Below are 20,415 nucleotides of genomic sequence, written 5' to 3'. Positions count from 1 at the left end.
GTTTCCGGCTCCCCCTGAACACTGGGTTCCTGGACCTCAGGCCCTTCCAGACCCAAAGGTGTTAGTGCAGAAGCAGCTCAGGGAAAGTAGACTAACAATCCCCCCCTCCCTCCCTCCCTCCCTGCCTCCCTCCCTCCCTCCCTCTCTCCCTTCCTTCCCTCCTCCCTCAATCCCCCAGGCCTATGGAAGGTGCTGGAGGTGGGGCTCTCCTGCTTAGATGTTTAAGTCTGCATATTCATTGTAGAAAAACTTGAAAATCCAGGTCAACAAAGAAGAAAAACGTGTGCCTCGTCTTGGCTACCAGAGCACGACCAGAAACCCCATGCGCACAGCTTTTCCCCTGCACATGGGGAGCTGTCCACAGCCTTCACATGCCTGTGTCACAGGCCCTACCCTCCTTTCAACCTGCTGCTCATGTAGCAAAACCCCAGAGTACCTTGCTATACCCAACGCAAATAATGATGTCATCGCATTAAACAACTCTTTAGTACTTCATTGTATAGATGCAGCATCACGTACTTATAGTAATCAATCATTATTAGTCCTTTGTATTGTTGTTATTGTCATTTGCTATTGGAAATCATGTTGTGACAAACATATTTGTATCAGCTTCTTGGCTCATTTGTCTGATGACTTCCTTAGGAAATAAAATCTATCTCATGCTCTCTGTGATTGATCTTTCTTCAGTCCCTAACCGGTAAAATAATATGTGATTGTGTAATGATTCAGGCAGTGTTCACTCATCCATACACTCTCTGTGATCGATCTGAATGAAAGGTAAGGGTCCGAGCATAATAATAAACAGTTTAATTATGTCTTGAGTACCAGTGATAATCACTGACTGTTAAGGCATAATTTTTTAAAATTGTGTTCAGGCTTATGGGCTAAATGATCCTTAAAGTACAGTATTCAAGGATAAATAAAACATGAAGTCGTTCAAAAGTTAGAAAGTAATCTTCTATCATTCATGTAGGACCCCTAATGTGATAAACCCCTTTCAGAAAAATAACAGGTATAGAGGTTACCTTATTACAAAATTATTAAACTGACCAAACCAAAATGACGCTGAAATAGTGCAAAAAGTAATAAAACCAGAGAGAAATTCCAGAAGGCTTTGGTCTACAGGCAAAGTGACTTGAAGCAAACAGGCTTTTGTTTGCAAAGTGACTATAGAGAAGTGAACATTATTTCACCTAAAAAGGTAAAATGCCATCTGCCCAGGCTGCCTGCTCTAAGCCCGGGCCCCAGTGAATGGCACCGTGTGCCCAGGACACGCCATGGCTTCACTCTCTTCCCTCCTCTTGCCTAGAAAGGAATGATGCCAGTGCTGGCCTTGCCTGCAGAGGGGGCTCCCCAAGGGCTCCCTGAGGGCACCACAGGACACAGGATCTCTGCCCCCCACTGTCTACCCTGCAGCGCGACTCCATGGAGACAAATACAACAAATGGATGAGCTAAGAAGGTGGAGGTGAGGAAGATAAAACAAACCCTCTGTTAAGAAAAGTTCTCCAAACCTGAAAAAAGACAAAGTGATGGCTGCACGTGCCTTCAGTGTCGTACTGGAGTGTGGTCAGGCGGCCTCACCAGAAATCACTCAGCTCTCGAGGAAGCACGCACCTTTGTTTGACTTGATACTTTGGATTAGCTTCCAGATTCTGTGACGTTAGATTTGAACTAAGAGAAGATTGACCATTTGCACATTATTGTTGCCTGATAGAAAGATAGCCCCAAAGGGTGCAGTTTTACTGCCTTGCAATTTAAGCAGGTTGTGTGTTTTTTAACCTAAGTTAGCTAAACTATTCTCTCCCTCTGTTCCTGACTTATCTTTTTTTAAAAAAAAATATATGTTTTTATTGATTTCAGAGAGAAAGGGAGAGGGAGAGAGAGGAACATCAACAATGAGAGAGAATCATGGATTGGCCACCTCCTACATGCCCCACATTGAGAATCAAGCCCGCAACCTGGGTACATGCCCGGGCTGAGAATCGAGCCATGACCTCCAGGTTCATAGGTTAACGCTCAACCACTGAGCCAGGCTGGCCAGACTTGACTTATCTTTTAAATTGGCTTTATCACCCTTCATTTATTAATCATGATAAATCTTTGACACGTGCTCACTATGTGCTTGCATGGGCATCACGTTTTAGACTTCATGAAAATTAAACTGGCACTACCTACGACAATGTTGTTTTGCCCCAAATTCACACACCCTGCGTGGTGGTTTTAAAATGTGTCCACACATTCTAGGATACTCTACCTTCAAGAGGTGGAGCTTGCGTCCCTTCCCCTGAGCGTAGGGAGCTTGGCGACTCGCTTCTGAAGAACATGCTGATCATGTTCATAAAGGCACTGCAGCCACCTTCTTGCTCTTTCTGAGATCACAAAATCAGGCTCTTGTTACCTCATCCTTTGGCCACCTGTGCAGGACCCCCAGACCACGAAGGCCTTTGCTCCCCCCTCAGAGCCTTTGCACTGGCTGTTCCTCTGCCTGGAAAGCTCTTCTCCAAGATACACACAGGTCTCACCTCTTCCCTCCTTAAAGTCTTGGCTGAAATGTCACCTTCTCAGTGAGACCGACCCGCCTTCCCATGCCTCTCCTCCTGCTCCCACATCCCTCACTGAGCTCTACTTCTCTCCAGACCTCACTATTCGCACATGTATAACTTAGCTGTGTATTGTGTGAACTCGTGATAAATATTATTCACCAGCTCCCAGCCCGGCTGTGCTGGAAGTAAGCTCACAGGTGAGGGCCTTGGCGGCGGGGGGGTTCCAGTCTGTTTCGTTCAAGTGTAGAAGGTAGTGCCTGGTGTGAAGTCTGTCTTCAATAAACAATGTTGCATTGACCTGAATGAACTGTACACTGTCACATGGACAAGGCCAGAGAACTGTCAACATTTTGTTCACAATTATGATTTTATTTCTCAGACAGCTTTGGTGCTTTTGGGTCCTCACCCTCTTAATGTAGAATTAAGACCATGAGTGGACACACGGTGGCTTGTAGGCTAAGACGGACCCACTGTTTTATAAATGAAGTTTCATTGGAACACAGCTAACACAGCCTTGCTCATTTGCTTACATAGTCTATGGCTGCATCGGTGCGACAATGGCAGGGTTGATGTTTGTGACAGAAACTGCATCGTTGGCAAAGCCTACGGTAGTTAGTACACAGCCCTTTAAAGAAAAAGTCTGCTGAATGCTGGTCAAGACTATCCTGGTTCAAGTCCTAAGTCTGTCACTTATTAGCTTGTGTCTTGGGTCAAGTAATTTAGCCTTTCTGTGCTTTGCAGTTGTCTGTAAAATGGGGAGAGAATAGTATTTCCTCAGGGGTTGTTGTTAAGATTAAGTGAGTTGCCCTGGCTGATTTTTCTCAGTGGTTGGAGCCTTGGCTATTTTTTTTTTCATATTATTACTTTATTTTCCTTAAAATGCAACATTAAAGTCATCCAACATACAGAAATTCCTATGGCTCTTTACACATTTTGTTCTCTAAAGTTAGGAATTTTAGCTTTGAGATGAAGAAAATCATCCCGTTTAAAATGGCAACATTTCTGAGAAACAGGTTTCCTATTTGTGATGGGAAACTGACTTCCCATCTACTTCCCCCAAAACCCCCCCAGTCCAGAGCTACAGGAAGACAGTTCACAACCCTGGCTAACATGTGGTGCCCATGCCGAGAGAGGGCCCTGAAGCAATAAGCACTGTTAACTTTAGAAACAAGCATCTTCTTTATTGTACAGCATAAGAATACTGGAGAAAAGCATCATTTCCCTTTTAACCCTTTTACTGTTTTGCCTCCACCCAGGTTACTAAAGGGTCACGGGTTCAATTCTGGTCAAGGGCACATGCCTGGGTTGCAGGTTCAATCCCCGGCCCTGGTGGGGGCATGTGCGGGAGGCAACCAGTTAATGTGTCTCTCTCACATCGATCTTTCTCTCACTCTGACTTTCCCCCTCTATTCCACTCTCTCAAAAAAAGAAAAAAATCAAGGGAAAAACTATCCTCAGGTGATGATTAATAATAAAAAAAGATTAAGTGGGCTGTGTGAAGTGTGTAGAGCAGTGCCTGGCACATAGTAGGGGTTTAAATGTCAGCTAGAGCATCATCGTTGTCACCATCAGCTGGGTGGCTTGGGAAACGTGCTTCATCTCTCTGATTTGATGATTTCTCTTGCCTTGTTTTTGTTTCTCCCTAAAGAGGACAGTACTGTCCCACTCACTGGGCTGTCATGAGGCCAGGATGAGTCAGAGGCGGTAAAAGGCAGGGTCAACACTTAGCACAAACCCACAGACACCTGCTCCCTGCACCCCATGTGTCCCCTCCTCCTGCACCCCTCCCAGGTGTGTCCAGAGGACACTGAGAACGTGGCAGAGACCAGGTTCACATTGACCTAAATCTGAGGCTGGTTCAAGACCAAACACTTGCTAACACATCTCGCCAGCCCCAGAGGGGGAGGAGGTCGGCCCGCTGGCTGCAGGACTGAGGCATATGTGGTGGAGCTTTCAAATTACTATCGTGTGCGCACACTCACTGGCAGGCACTGGCTCAAAAGTGGTGCCGACGCTGTGCCACACACAAAGTGCGAGGTATTCTATTCTCGTCCCATTTCACTGATGAGACAAAACGAGACATGGAGAGGGTAAGTCACCCAAGATACAAACGAGTAACAGATGGAGCTGGTGTTGGAGGCCTAGCAGTTAAATTCCCACTGAGTCACCCCACTCCCCACTGCGAACAAATACACCATGGCAAGCTTAGAGATTCAAGCAGCAGAGGGTGAGGGCAGACCGGCCGACCTCCCTGCCTGGAGTCTGTGTGCAGGAAGGACCAATGGCTCCCTGAGGACAGGCTTCAAGAAAGACCATGGAACCAACAGAATTGGGCCAGAGACGCAGGCTCCACCAAGACAGAGAGGCCACCTCAGGGCACAGAGAATTCTCTGCTCCTTGCGGAGACTTTGTTGGTGGGCATGGGAGAGATGGCGGTGATGCAAGGACACATGGCCTCCAGGGAGCCGTCAGCAGACAGGGACTTCCCCCTCCCCAGTCCTAGCCCCAGACACAGACTGGGTCACTGTGGGGAGCGACAGAGGAGGGGTGCCACTTTGCTCACAGCACATTTGCGAAACACGGGATCCTTGTGAAATTACAGGGAGCTGTGGGTCAGGGCTGAGGGCTGAGCCCAGATGTGTTTGCTTAGTACCATGGCATCTTCCTGGGTGGGGACTGGGGAGGGCTGCTCTACAGGCTGGGATGGGGAGCTGTGTGGGTAACCCACAAGGCGGGGCGAGGCTCCCGTGTGTCACACCCACAGGCAGTTGCTCCCAGCTGAGTCATTGAGGGCAGGGCCAGAGCCACCCACAACCTCCTCACCTCAGACTCAGGTGAGAGACCCTCCAGGGCAGGTCCAGGGGTTCCCTTGGCTGTTCCTCAGAGGCCTCCAGAGCCCAAGGACTTGCCTCTCAGAGTTATGAGGTTTGGCTGGACCTCAAGAGAGGACTTGAGCATCTCCTGGAGCTGGGCATGACATCAGAACAAGCCCAACATGGAAGGTCAGCGGGCTGGTCAGACTGCACTCTCCCTTCCTCTCCACCAGTGCAGGTTCTGTGTGCCCGGCTGTGACCCACCAGAGAGGGTGCTCTCCGCCAGCCTCCAGGGGGCGGGCCACACAGAATGCATGTCTTCCTAACAGCTACCAGGTCTTTCCTCCTGCTTCCCATCTCTTTCTGCGAAAGAGCAGGGAGCCCCACTCCACCCCCCCCACCCCCCCCACCCCCCCACCCCCGACAGCAGCACCACACAGGCACAGAGAGCTGCACAGGCTCCCCCAGGGGGCCCAGCCCTCCTTCCTCTGTGGGCAATGCTGGCACCGAGAGGTGAGACCATCCTCTTTCATGAGCTCCTCCAGATCAGGGACTGTTCATTCTTTTAAAATTAATAGTGTGTGTGTGTGTGTGTGTGTGTGTGTGTGTGTGTGTGTGTGTGTTTGATAACAATTATCACAAAGGTGTTTGTACATATGTATTTTCTAATTTATTATTATTACTAGAGGCCCAGTGCATGAAATCATGCATGTACAGTCCCCAGCCTAGCCTGTGATCAGGGCCATCTTCCCCAGCTGCAGGCAGCCGGCCCTGCCCACCACCGCCACCCACCCTGGTTCCCCGTTGGCCATTCAGTGATGGGAGCCTGACGGCCAGGGGAACGACCGAGAGGTCGGCCTTTCCCACCCACTCGCTGGCCCCAACCCCGCCACTGGTAGCCCTCTGTGTGTAGGGTGACCACTGGGGTAGGGGTCTTGGCCTGGCACCGCCCGCATCCCCTGCCACCCAACCCGGTTCCCTGCTCGCCATCGGCAGCAATCGGAGCCTGTGGGCGGGGGGAAGGGGGAGGGAGCAAGAGGTCAGCCCATTCCGCCCACTCACCAGCCCCACCCCCACTGCCAGTCGCCCTCTGTGTGTGGGGCAACCAGCGGGGCAGGGGCCTTGCCCTGGCTCTACCTGCATCCCCTGCCACCCACCCCGGGTCCCCATTCGTCATTGGCGATGGGAGCCTGCCAGCCAGGGAAAGAGACCAAGAGGTGGTCAGTGCACCTCATAGTGACTGGTTGAGCAGTCGTTCTGGTCGTTCTGCCATTGTGGTCTCTGGGCTTTTATTATATAGGATATTTGGAGTAAAATAAACATAACATTATTTGCCGTCTTAACCATAGAGTTCAGTGGTATTAAGTACATTCACACTGTTGTGCAACCATCACCACCATCCATCTCCAGAAGCTTTTATCTTGCAAAACTGAACCTCTGAGCCCAGTCCCTGGCACCCACCATTCCACCTCTGTCTCTGAATTCTACTACTCTAAGTACCTCATATAAGTGGAATAATTCAGCCTTGGGTGTACGTGTGACTAGCTTTTTTCACTCAACAAAGTGTCCTCACCCACGTGGTAGCCAGGTAGCATGTATGGGAATTTTTTTCCTCTTTAAGGCTGAATAATATTCCATTGTATGGATAGACCACACCTTATTTTCCCTTTTTTTATGTACTTATTTTCTTTGTTTTCGTTTCTTTTTTTCTCCTTTTATTTATTGATGGATACTTGAGTTGCCTCTACCTTTTAGCTGTTGTGAGTCATGCTGATATGAGCATAGATATTCTAATATCTGTTTGAGTTCCTGCTTTCTATATTTTGGGGTATATATACCCAGAATTGGGATTGCCAGATCATATAGTAATTCTATTTGTAATATTTTTAAGAACCATTACACTGCTTTCCACAGTGACTATATTTTACAATCTCACCAACCATGTACAAGGGCCCCATTTTTTCCACATTCTCAACAATGCTTATTTTTTTTTGTTTTGTTGTTTTTAATACCCATCCTGACAAGTTGAGATTGTGTCTCATTGTGGTTTTGATTTGCATTTCCCTAATGACTTGTGTGTTGAGCACTGATTCAAGTTTTTATTGGCCATTTGTATATCTTCTTTGTTGAAATTCAAAGGACTATTCAAGCCCTTTGCCGGTTTTTGAATATGGTTATTTTGTTGTTGCTAAGTTATAGGAATTCTTTATATATTCTGGATATTAACCTCTTATCAGATATAAAAAAGACGCCCCATCAGTGGAAACTTTTTCATTCTTTCATGTAAAAGAAATTTAATAGTGTCTTTTGATGTACAGAATTTTTTATTTTGATGTAGTCCAAAAATTATTTTTATTGTCCTTTGGTGTCATATCCAAGAAATCATTGCCAAATCCCATGACACGAAGCTCTTCCCCTATGTCTTCTTCTAAAAGTCTTATGGGGTGGCTCTTACATTCTGGTCTTTGATCCATGTTGAGTTAATTTTTGTAAATGGTGTTAGGTAAGGGTCCAACTTTATTCTTTTACATGTTGATAGCCAGTTTTCCCAATACTGTTTGTTGAAAAGATTGTCCTTTTCCTATTGAATGGTCTTGACACTCTTTTGAAAATCATTTGACCATATGTGTGGGTTTATTTCAGGGCCCTGTATTCTATTCCACTGGCCTATATGTTTATATACGACAGTACCGCGGCATTTTTGGTTACTACACCTTTGTAGTAAGCTTTGAAATGTTATTGATTTCTAGTTAATTCACTTACGGCCTGAGAATACACTTTGTGTCATCTCCATTCTGTTGAGATTTATTGAGATTAGTTTTACTGCCCAGAATATGATCTACCTTGGTGAATATACTGTGTGTACTGAAAAAGAAAGTGTATTCAGCTGTTTGGGAGTGGACTGTTCTATAAATGTCAATTAGGTCAAGTTGGTTGACAGTGTTTTTCAGGTCTTTTATATCTGATTTTCTGTCTACTTGTTCTAGCAATCATGAAGAAAGGAGTGTTGAATTCTCCAACTACCATTGGAGGCAAGTCTCTTTTTCCTTTCAATCCCATCAGAATCAGTTTTTGCTGCATTCTGAAGACCTGCTATTAGGAGCACACACATTTGAGATTATTATGTCTTTTTGGAAAACTGACCTCTTTATTCACACACACACACACACACACACACACACACACACACACACACACAGGTTTGTTTGCAATGCTACCACCCTGTAGTTTTGTACAACCTCCATGCAATCTTAATACAGAAATATTCCATCATACAAGTCCCCCTTTATAGCCAAATCGGGCCTCCACCCAACCCCTAATCCCTACCAACCACTGTCATCATTTTAATATGTCCCAGTTTGCTGGGAACAGTTTAGTCTCACTCCTGTTATTTCAGCATAAGAATTAAGAGTGTGTCTTCACATGTGCTTTTTAAAAGTGTGCCACTTTGAATAATAAATTTAATCCATTTTCTTGTTTGGGGATTATTAGCATATTTGGGCTTATCCTATCATTTTATTTTCGGTTTTCTGCATATACTCGCCTTTTCCACTGGGTATCTATCTGGTTCCCAGTCCAAGTGGCACAACTTTGATGTCATTTTTCTCAGAATGTGGGGTGGGGGTTTGAGGGATGTTGTTTTGGCTCTGAGGAAGGTGTCCCCTTCTTGATACCAGGCCAGATGTTGGGGACAAAACTCGAGGAGAGGAGAGGCAGAGTTCTTAGGGGCTGTGGTGAGGATCCGCACTCTCTGGGGCATGCTGGTCCCTCTGATTTCAGGAGGTGGGTGTGTAGCTGTTGAGCAGTGTGTGACCACCAGTGTTACTTGCCTCTCCTGTCACCAAGCGCCCCCAAGGGGCCTGCGTTGTGCCCAAACTCTTTCCAGGTTGAATGTCTCATCACTTAACCCACTGATCCCTTGGAGCAAAACGCCATGGTCCAAGCATTCTGCCCACCTCAGGCTTCTCCACGTGGAGTCACCAGAACCTTGGGGGTTCTCTCCCACCGACCCTGAGCATAGCAGTGCTCTGAGTGGGGTGGGAATCTCCATTCACTGCTTCCCAGGATGGCACCCACACTCCATTTAATCTCTGCTGGTGGAGGGAATGCTGGAGCCTCTATCTTCATAAACCTCCAGGACACCCCACACTTTCCAGGCACTGGGGATGTGGAAAGCTGCAGGCCAGGCTTCTGCCCTGGAGAACATGCCTCTCTCTTCTGGATCCCTAGCTGAGGGCTGAGTCCGCCTTCAAGAGCCCCGAGGAGCCAGGACCAGAAGGTGGAACACCTTCACCAGACACCTTCATCCAGCCCTCAGATCACTCCCTCTCCCCTGCCCCCCTCCACCCCTGGCCCCAGGCAGCTGCCAGGACCAGACAGCACAGGGCCCAGGACCTGACTCAGGACGGCCCTACAAATCCTCCCTGTCATTTCCTACCTTTGTGTTTACTGTTGGGAATTTCTTCCTTGAGTAGTTCTAAGGAGTCTGACCTGTGCTGCACGGTCACTGCCCCACCCAAAGCCCCACCAGGAAGCCACTTTCCAGAAAGAGGAGCTTCCACATGCTTTTGTGGCTAAAGGCTCAGAAGCCAACCCTGAGCCATTCAGAGCACAGGGGTCCATGTCCCCGGGAGCCGAAGACGCTGATCCACACCAGGGTCTGGCCCTCTGAGCCCAAGCTCTGCTGTGCCTTTGACCTGTGCCAGCATCGAAGGGATGGATGCTTCTCACTGGGCAGTGGATTGCTGGGACTGTATGTGCTCCTCACAGCAGGGCTAGAGACAGAGAAGATGGGCATCGAAAGAATTTGGCTCTGAAGTGGCCTTGGGCCCTCTGGGAGCAGACAGGCCCGGAGACACTGAGCTCTGAGAGAGGACAATGCCATCCCCCTACTTGTCGCTTGCTGTCCTGAGTGGGACAGGGAGGTGCTCATCCAGGGCAGGGACAAGGCAAGTTCTAAGCACGTGGACCCACTCACCTTTTGTGATGCTCGCCTCCCTGTGGTTGAGTCCAAGGAGCTGGTGATTGGAAATGCCTTGGGGTCCTTCCCTGGTCTTGCAGGCTGAGAGAGCCCATGACTGCTGGTGGGTCTGCTTTCCATGTGTGTGCTCTCCCAGGCCCCTTAGGTCTTCCTGAGCTTCATGTTCCACTCGGGAATAAGAGGAGAGCTCCACTGAGAGACGTCGTGGGCAGTGAGAGCATAAACCCTCCCAGCCGTTCATGGGCTAGTTGGCAAGACACAGACACAGCCAGCAGCACATGAACAGGAAGCGAGGCTTCTCCCAAGAACGGGCCAGACGCGCCACAACATCTCCCTTCTTTGAGTGTCTGCTACTTTCTCAGTTTCTAAGAGACTTTGTTCTTTAAAACCATGGACTCTCTGAAATGTGGTGTTTGAATTATATCAGCAAAAATGAAACATTCATTTTTGGCTGAAGAATGTGAGTCCCATGGACACATAAGAGCAGCCTTGATTCCACCCTGAGCACAGGTCCAGGCCTCGGTCTGGGCACAGCCTTCTATGTCTACCTTGCTTTGTGCCTTCAGAGAACAGACCTGGGTCCTTTCACACTCTGACCTGACACCACCCCTTTCCACACATCCCCTCTGCTTTGGGCCCATTGAAACACTGCTTTAAATTGTGCCTAAACATTACTGTTGCCCCAGTTCTGACAATAACTCTCTCTTCCTTTGTCTGGTGAAACACCCTCTTGGCAACAGTCTCCCTTATGGCAACCTGACGCTGCTGACCTGCGGAGCTCTTCCTGGTGGTTTAGGCGGAGGGGGCAGGGACAGGTGAGAATCAGTCATGGGACCTTGACAGTTGACCCTGACAGCAGATCCAAGCAGATGTCATGATATTCCAGATGCGTGCTCAGTGTTCGTGTGGCTGCCTGGCTTATGTCCAGCCTCCCCTTCACCAGTGTTGCCCTTTCAGGCTGGCCCCAATGCAAGGTCTCTCTGGAGTGGGACACCCATTGATACCAATGACCTTGGCAGTGAAGCAAAAACAGTTTTTTGTCCATTTTAGTTGTTTAAGAGGAGGGGTAATAAATACACCGTCTTTCCCACTTGAGTTATGAACCAATTGAGGATTAAGACAAAGTCTTGGGGGAAGGGGACCAAAGGGGGACATCTGTAATACTTTCAATGATAAAGATAAATTGTTTTTTAAAAGACAAAGCCTAATGTTTATTGTTGAATGGTAAGTTTACCATTGATAAAGCTGATATTGGAGAGTGTGGATTCTTTTCTGCAAACCAGTGAAGCACAGAGTAAGACCATGAGACTCGCTCACACCCAGTGACAGGCAGCGGGGCTGTCACAGCCTCCTCGTGCAAGGATGAGCCTTGAGAACCTGGGTCGCAGAGGAGCAGAGCACGATGCACACTTTCTTCAGTTCCGTCGGCTCCCAGCGGAAGGCAGGTAAGAAGCAGCTGGGCCACACCACCCCAGGTTCTAATAAGTAGGATGAGCACATAATTTATCACCAAGTGTGGCACCTGTGAGAGGGGAAGGACGATAGGTGTGCACCAGGATGTGTGGTCTCCCTTGCACTAGGTCGATGGGTGAGGGCGGGGAAGGAGGCCAGGTGTGTAACAGAGGGGAACATGAAGAGTGGGAAAGCACTCTTCTCCCTCTTTGGCAGTTTCTGTCAGAGGAGAACGGACATTAAAGAGGGCCACAAGAGCCCTGGCCGGTGTTGCTCAGTGATTAGAGCATCAGCCCACATACCTAGGCATCCCAGAGCAGGCAGAGAGAGATAGCTGCTGCAGCAGAGATGACTTCTCAAAGCACAGCAGTGACTGAGGAAAAGGAGGGTAGCAGGATGTAAGGTGAGGTTCAAGGGTTATCCCCAACAATCCTGAGCAGTGAAGCAACAGGAGGTAATGCCAGAAGGACAGGTCTTGGAACAGATTATGCTTGGCTGAGAAATGCAAACTTAGTTATCAATGATCACACTTGTCATGTACAAAGAAGGGCAGGGTCTCCTGAGAGGAGAGCCCATTACACGCACATTCATGTCCAGGATATTATAGTAAATTGCAACTTATATGTGATGGGTGTCATGAATTTCATTGCAGGCTTTAACTAAAGTCACCCTCACAAAATGGACAATGGACTTAAAAACATCCCAATAAAGAAACTGTGATTGAAGGTTTTAGTAAAATTCCAAAAAATAACAAGAAAGTGTCATGGCTGACCTACTTCCAGACACTTTAAAAAGTAACAACAAAGACAATACAATGAGTTTCAAGACCTTGCTGGAAAAATAATTCCAACTGATATAAGTGATTCTTTGAAACATGGATTGATTTGCATTTATATTGTTAATTTGCATTCATATGTTAACAATTCACCTTTAACCAAAATATATACTATGTGTCAAATTATTAACTAACTAGAGGCCCAGTGAGCGAAATCATGCAAGACCCAGACCTACCACGCCATGAGAGCCATCAATGCACCTCCTGGTGACCAGTCATTTGGTCATTGCAGCGTTGCCGTCACTGGCTTTTTATAATATAGACTAGAGTCCCGGTGCACAAAAATTTGTGCACTCGGGGGGGGGGGGGGTCCCTCAGCCCAGCCTGTGCACTCTCGCAATCTGGGACCCCTCGGGAGATAACAACCTGCTGGCTTAGGCCTGCTACTGGGTGGCAGAGAGCAGGCCCAATCCCTAGGTGCAGCCCCTGGTCAGACTCAGAGCAGGGTCGATTGGGGAGTTGGGGCACCTTCCCCTGTCATGCACAGAGCAGGGGAGATTGGGAGGTTGCGATGCCACCCTCAGTCACGCTCAGGGTAGGGCCGATTGGGGGGTTGGGGCACCGCCCCCTGTCACACTCAAGGCAGGGTCAATAGGGAGGTTGCGGCGCCACCCCCTGACACGCACAGAGCAGGGCCAATCAGGGGGTTGGGGCTCTGTACCCTGTCAAGCACAGAGCAGGGCCGATCAGGGGGTTGAGGAGCTCCCCCCTGTCACTCACAGAGTAGGGCTGATAGGGGAGTTGGGGCATCGCCCCCTGTCACACACAGAGCAGGGCCGATCAGGGGGTTGGGGCACCGCCACTGTCACACTCAGGGCAGGGCCAATGGGGAGGTTATGGCTCTATTCCATCACACACAGAGAGGGCCCATGGCAGGGTTGGGGAGCCATACCCTGTCACACACAGAGCTGCAGGGTGATCAGGGGGTTGGGGAGCTCCCCCCCTATCAGTCACAGAGCAGGGGTGATCAGGGGGTTGGAGCGCCTTCCCCTGTCACGAACAGAGCAGGGTGGATAGGGAGGTTGTGGCCCCGCCCCCTGTCACACACAGAGCCGCAGGGCTATCAGGGGGTTTGGGCTCTGCCCCCTGTCATGCTGATCCTGGTGCCGGGAGGCCTTTCGGCTCCGCTGATCCCAGTGCTGGGAGGCATATTACCCTTTTACTATATAGGATAGAGGCCTGGTGCATGGGTGGGCGCTGGCTGGTTTGCCCTGAAGGGTGTCCTGGATCAGGGTGGGGGTCCCCACTGGGGTGCCTGGCCAGTCTGGGTGAGGGGCTGAGGGCTGTTTTCAGGCTGGCAGGTGACTGAAGCTCCCAACTGGTCCTTTTTTTCTTTTTTTTCTTTTTTATTCTGGGCCAGTTTTAGCTCTGGCTCCAGCTCTGAGGCCTCTGCTGCTGAAAGCAGGTATCTGGTTTGTTTGGGTTCTATAATCGAAACATTGTATCAACTCCAGCTCTGAGATCCCGGCTGGCTGAAAGCAGGTTTCTGGGGTTTTGTTTAGCTACTATATTTGTAACAATGTTTCAAACTTCAAGCTCAGAGGCCAGCAAGGCAGGCAGGGAATGTTGGTTTCCTCCGTCACTGAAGCAAGCAAGCCTCATGTTAGCTTCAAGCTGCCTGGCTGCTGGCCGCCATCGTGGTTGGCAGTTAATTTGCATATCGCCCTGATTAGCCAATGGGAAGGGTAGCGGATGTACGGCTAATTACCAAGTTTCCCTTTTATTGGATAGGATGGTATTACGAATTCATAATGAGTATGAACATGTAAAATTTTTATTTCATATTTATCCTATCCTTTACATTTTTCTTTGGGAGTAAGTTTCCAATATTTATAAAGAACATGCATAAAATTAATAAATAGTATTTATATTGAAAGAGTGGTAAGAAAAAAAATGTTTGCAATTCACATCTTTAGGCCATGGGTTGGCGGGAGGAATAGGAGATGGTTGTCTACAAGGAGCATGTGTGATGTGGACTTAACTAGACTTGAGAGCAAAGTGGAGAATAGGACAAGATCAGGAAACAATAAAAAGTGACTCTAGGGTTTGATACTGGAACAACATTCCAGTGGGAGGAGTGTTGTGCCAGTGCATGTCTAGAGGAGGTGGCTTTGGGTGCTGAGCATGAGGTGGGCTGTGGATGGACAGCAGTGTGCAGTGGTCTCTTACCATGACCTATAGGTTCTCTGTCCCAGAATCAGCCACCCCCAGCTCAGGCTGCAAAGAACTGAAATAGAAGTTGGTGTTGTAAGTTTTGCCCCTGTCGTTGGTGAGGGTGACAGGCTGTCCCACCTGCGAGGAAGTGGCGATGAACCAGCCGAGGCAGGCGACGGACTGGAAGGTGGAGGTGGAGCCCTCTATGCCACGCAGAAAGAGAAAGGACTTCTGCGCCTTCTTCTCCTTGTACAGTTTCATTATGCTTTCCTTCTAGGAGCAGAAAGAGGCCTATCAGAGAGGATTACTGGGAGGAGGGAGCTCAACTAACTCAGCCTCAGCAGTGATTGCTTTCCCAACAGGGAGGAGCATGGCTGATGAGAGGAGGATGCCAGGTGTCAGCACAGGCAACGCTTCGGTTCCCAATAGCTTGGCTGCCCCTGAGATCCCACAAAACCAGGCACTTCTGATTCTTTGAGACAACACCATCTTTCCCAGAACAGAGTGGGGCTCATTGTGTCATGGGTGCTCCTGCTAGGCATCCATCCACAGGTTCAGATCATTCTCACGAGATTCACAGTCTCCAGTGGGTTTGCACATTGCAGCGTCTGTCACAGCAGAAGGATGAGCTTCATGACTGTAAATGCTGCTTTCAGTGCAGGGACCACTGACATGAAATCTGCAGCATCCAGACTCACAACCTGCCCTTCCCTGCTCTGTGTGCAGTGGCCTGAGCTCACATGGGAGTGCCCCACATCTCAGAGGGTTTCTGGGAGGCAGTCGAAGAGGACGAGGAATGGAGAAGCTGCAGTCCTGGCCTTCCTGAAATGCCTTTGTGGTGTCCTTTCTGGCATTCAGAGGATGCTCTGACATTAAAGTAAGTGTTGCACCCATTCCAAAGGGAGCAGGTATTGATTTGGGGACTATCTAGGTCAATTTTCCTAACAATGAATAATCTAGGGTTGAAAAATGTTGTTTTTACTCAGTAATATATTAAATTAAATTAAAAGTCACAGTACTTCTCTCATTAGCTGCACAACCACTCACCTTAAGCTGCAAAGTAGGCCGGCCCTCAATTTCTGCACAGAACAGACAGAGATCTTCCTTGACTCCCAGATATATTGGACTGCCTTTTTCATTAGAGATGTCGGGGTCTGTGCATGGCACTGAGAAAATAGTAGCTGGAAATAGGGAAATGGGGACAGGCATCAGCTCCAGGAGGCAGCAAGGCCGGTCCTGTCGTCAACACTCTGTTGCTCCTCCCAGCCCCATGCTGACCAGCCAGGTCTGCCCAGAAGGCTCCCCCAATTAGCCAGGGGGTAGAACTGCTCCATCAGAGATGGGTGGTGGAAACCCATTTCCTTTTTCCTTCCTTCCTATCAGAGCCCAGTTTCCCCAAAATAAAAATAAAATTCGCCACCACACTTGCAGCGAACTTTGACCAGACCTTAAGTTGTAGCCCATGAGCTCTAAGTGGAAGTGTAGTGTGGGATTTCCAAGAATGACCTTTAAGGGGCGCTCACTCAGCTGGAAGGAGCACCTTTTTTTGTTAATTCTCACCCAAGGGTATTTTCCCATTGATTTTTAGAGAGGGTGGGAGGGAGGAGAGACACAGATAGAGAAACATTGATATAAGAGAGACACAGATTGTGTGCCTCCCACACATGCCCTGACCAAGGCCGGAGATCGAGCCTGCAACTGCGGTACATGCCCTTGACCTGAATCGAACCTGGAAACCTTCAGTGAGTACACGGACTCTCTATCCACTGAGCCAAACGGGCTAGGACTGAGCTCCTTCAATATATCATGTGGCTTCCTTCACTTAGGTGACATTTGGCATAACCTTGAGATTCATAAGGCAATATGGGCTCATCACACTGGCCTCTGGTTGGCATATAGCATGGTGTGTTGTATATAGGAAAACAGAACGATGGTAGGAATGAAATGTGAGCATCAAGAAGAGCTTTTTAGTATTAAGCTTGGAAATATTATATCAGAGCATGTTTGTCAGTGACAGAAAAGACCCAATAGATAGACAAAGGTGGGATATGCAGGGGACAGAGGGATGGGATCAAACACTGAATCCTAGGGGAGGGAAAGAGCTGAGTTGCACTGACTTCTTCCCACAGCCTCATGAAGCATGGTTGACCCTTGATAGGAGGAAGACATATTCTCCTGTTACTAGAAGAGAGGACACCAAGTCAGAAGAGTGTGCAGGTTTGGTGGTGGAAGGTGAAGTAATTTAATCTGAGGACATGGATAGCAATGGATGAAATTTAAGGGAGAGAAGCTCTGAGGAAAAGGTTGGGTGCTGACTGAATGGACAACCCCATCTCCTCGAAGACATTTTCTTTGGTCAAGGAGAACTGCCTATCCCTCACTCCTCATTTCTAGGTACAGGGTTTCCTTTGCAGGAGGGAACCGCCTTGTCCTTCTTGCCCTCCTGTGGACATGAGCTGGTACCCAGAAGTAGGAGAGGCCACAGCTGAGCTCTTACAAGGTCAGCCCCATCCCCAGTGGAGGTGGTATCCCTTTAAGAGGCAAACATTGTCACTCACCAGGTTTGACATTGTTGCTAGAAGGAACTGCAATTAAAGACTCTCCCTCCAGCACCCACACCATCTGTAGAGTATCACGAATACTAAAGGTTCCTGGATGTCCCACCCCTGCCAGGTGACGGGGGGAAAGCACAAAGCACATGGGAGGTTACTGTCAACATTCAGGACTTGGGCTGCATCCTGTAATACAGTGGTTTCCCCACCCTCCCCTTCCTATTCACTGTTTTACTTCCCTCGATTTCAGTTACCCACAGTCAACTGTGGTCAGAAAATATTAAAAGGAAAATTGCAGAAATAAATAATTCTTAAGTTTTAAAATGCATACCTTTCTAAAGTTGTGATGGGACCTCACATCACCCACTCCATCCCACCCGGGATGTGATTTGTCCCTTTGTCCAGCGTGTCCTCACTTTATACAGTCCCCACCCAGGAATCACTCAATAACCGTCTGAGTTATCAGATCTACTCTTGTGGTATCACAGTGCTTGTGTTTCAGCCACCCTTATTTTACTTAACAATGACCTCAAAGCTTAAGAGTAGTGATGCTGGCAATTTGGATGTGTCAAAGAGCAGCTGTAAAGTGCTGATGTGATGTGTAGGAAAAAACTTAATATATGTATAAGGGGTTTGGTACTATCTGTGGGTTCAGGCATCTGCTGAGGATCTCAAAACATATCTCTCTGAGATTGGGGGGTGGGAGCCACAGTTCTAGCTTATAAATTTCTAGGGTAGATTTACTGTTCTAAGAGTGGCTTTAAGGAGAAAGGGAGGGGACCTAAGACAGGGGCTGGTTTGTGAATCAAAGCATCTGAAATCATGGTCCACAAAGATTTTCAAGGGCTGTGAATAACTTGTCCTTTTTTGATTGACAGTCTCTGAGTACAAAAAAAAACCACAAAAATGTTAAAATTGGTCATCAGTATGTTTTTTGTCTTTTTCTTTGCCCTCTTTATCAAAATAAGTAAACAATTCTAAACACACATAAGATGAGAACTAAATGCTCTGAGATTTTCAAGTGCAGCTTTCATGATGTGAGTATTTTAGCAAATACATCTGTAGCTGAGCAAATGAGAGAACCTGGTGCCCTATTGTCCTTGGTGAGGCCCAGTGGAGACCGCCATGCTGGTTTGTAATTTGCCACTTACTTAGTGGGGTTTCCGCCTTGTCTTTAGGTTTTCTGTGAAGAGCATAAGGCAGATCAGATGGTGGCGAGGAGGTTGTCATCATCTGGCCTTGTGAAGGAAGGAGGGAAGAAAAACACATTATTCATTGCCCTGCCCTTCCCCTGGAAATGGATGGAAAACTTGTTTGGAGGAAGCTGCCCTGAGATCCTGTCCCAGCTGCACATGTGAGACTGAGGATGGGAAGAGCATGTTCCCTGGCCAGACAACCTCAAGTGGAAGCTCCCATCTCTTTCGGGACTGTTTGGTCCTGGCTCTCCAGGCAGTGATGGGCCTGGGGTACTCTCTACCTACCACATCTGGGGTTGCTAGGAGGTTCCAGAGTACCCCCAGGCACCTTCTAAGGATGAGTTTCTGGGTTTAGAGAGGGTGTGTTCATCTCTGTTTAGTCCTGCACAGCTGGTAAGTCACCAGTTCTCCTGACTTCAAGTCTGAGCATCCTAAGTAAGTGGCAGCAAGCCTGTCTCTCTGCCCCCAGCTCCCCTGTTCCCCACCCAAACAGGCATCTCTAAGGACCCTGCTGTGGACATCCACAGGCTCCAGGTCACAGGAAACATATCTCTGGGCTTCTGGTCCGGGCAGCAGTCAGCTCCCTGAGAAGACCACAGACTCCCCACAGTGAGAAGCAGTTGTTCACCACCCTCCTTGCCTCAGGACCCCCGGTGCCTGATTCTACAGTTATCCCTAGAGAGGGAGTAGGCAGCCACCCACACTCGTGGAAGCAGCCCAGCTCCTCTGATGCCCGGAGCTTTTGACCCCGGGCCCCTCAGCCCCAGAGGCTCCTCAAGGCTAGACACAGGGCCCTGAGAGAGCTGCCCACCACATGGCTTCTGAGCCTCAGAAGTTACCTTTGCTCAAAGAGATGCTCTTGTCCCTGGACCAACACAACCATAGGCTCCACCACATGCAAGGGCTCCTCAAGAAAACAGATTAGGACTCCCAGCCTTCTAATAGCATTTAAGATCTGGGTCATTTCCTGGTCTGGGTGTGCCCACGTTGTCAAGAAGGCTGGTCTGGCACAGAGGTCCTGTGAGTGTCACTGGGTGACTGGGAGGCAACACAGGTGTGGCCGTTCTGGGGTCCCAGTGAGACAAAAGCTGGTCAGAAGCCAGGGAACAATGGTGAAGAAACACGGATGAGGCCAGTGCTTTGTAATCAAAAATTCCTTGGGACCGCCTTGGGGACAGAGGTGTGACATGTCACTGACAGAGCCACACCTCGTTCACACCTTTCAGGAGTTTTACACAAGCAATATCCAGAGTTTATTCCATGTTGATAAGCTAAGGGAAGTACCTGATTAATCTTTTAATCCTCACAACAACCCTTGAGTGGCCATTAATCTTTACTTCTTATGCAAAAAACAGAGACCCTGAGAGATGACAAGACTTACCCAAAATCACATCATCAAGTTACAAGCCCGATGTGTCTGTTCTTAACCACTGGGGGGTACTTTCAGCAGCTGAGACGTGTGCCTGTGGCCCATGGTGGGTGCTGAAACCTGCACTATGTCCAACGCAGGGGACTGACTCGTGGGCCGGAGGGACCTGGGAGGCCTGTGGCTTCCCAGATCTGACGGGATCAGACTCGGCCTCAGCAATGGCATGGAAGGGAATCATTACCCTTCAAGCCCGATATTGTCGGTCAGCCCTAAATGTTAAAAAATACTACTCCTTCTCTGTCAAAATGTGCCTCCATGTAAATTCACAACCATGGGCTTCAGTTCTGTTCTCTGAAATCCACTGTTAAATCTCTCCCCAGAGTACTGCCATAGCGCCTCCCTGGTCTCCCTGCCTCTGTTCTCACCCGAGGAGTGAAATGTCCACCGGCCAACATCAGGGTCAAAGGTGTAGTGTGGTCATAGCACTCCCCTGTCAGAACTCTCCAATGGCTTCATCA

At 48.6% G+C, this 20,415-nt stretch overlaps 1 protein-coding gene across 7 annotated transcripts; it reads right to left on the bottom strand.

Moving 5' to 3' along the window:
- Positions 1-11,445: 11,445 nt before the first annotated feature.
- LOC118657542 (interleukin-36 beta-like) lies at positions 11,446-19,612 on the bottom strand. 7 transcript variants are annotated; one of them, XM_036311651.1, is made up of 7 exons: positions 19,368-19,415; positions 18,484-18,570; positions 17,664-18,213; positions 17,339-17,446; positions 15,828-15,961; positions 14,919-15,053; positions 11,524-11,861 (listed from the first exon to the last, which is right to left on the bottom strand). In XM_036311651.1, exons 4-7 carry the CDS (start codon positions 17,400-17,402, stop codon positions 11,544-11,546), a joined length of 651 nt encoding a protein of 216 aa, XP_036167544.1. In that variant the 5' UTR covers positions 17,403-17,446; positions 17,664-18,213; positions 18,484-18,570; positions 19,368-19,415; the 3' UTR covers positions 11,524-11,543. The 7 variants fall into 7 exon arrangements, with proteins under 7 accessions (XP_036167545.1, XP_036167542.1, XP_036167543.1 ...); XM_036311649.1 differs by lacking the exon at positions 17,664-18,213 and having other exon boundaries at positions 11,456-11,861; positions 14,919-15,050; positions 19,368-19,608; XM_036311648.1 differs by lacking the exon at positions 17,664-18,213 and having other exon boundaries at positions 11,526-11,861; positions 19,368-19,595.
- Positions 19,613-20,415: the final 803 nt, after the last annotated feature.

The sequence above is a fragment of the Myotis myotis genome, unplaced genomic scaffold (genome assembly GCF_014108235.1).
Source record: "Myotis myotis isolate mMyoMyo1 unplaced genomic scaffold, mMyoMyo1.p scaffold_m19_p_59, whole genome shotgun sequence".
In the NCBI taxonomy this organism is placed as follows: Eukaryota; Metazoa; Chordata; class Mammalia; order Chiroptera; family Vespertilionidae; genus Myotis; species Myotis myotis.
The sequence above is the reverse complement of the archived record's forward strand: the minus strand, read 5'-3'. Positions and strand labels throughout refer to the sequence as shown.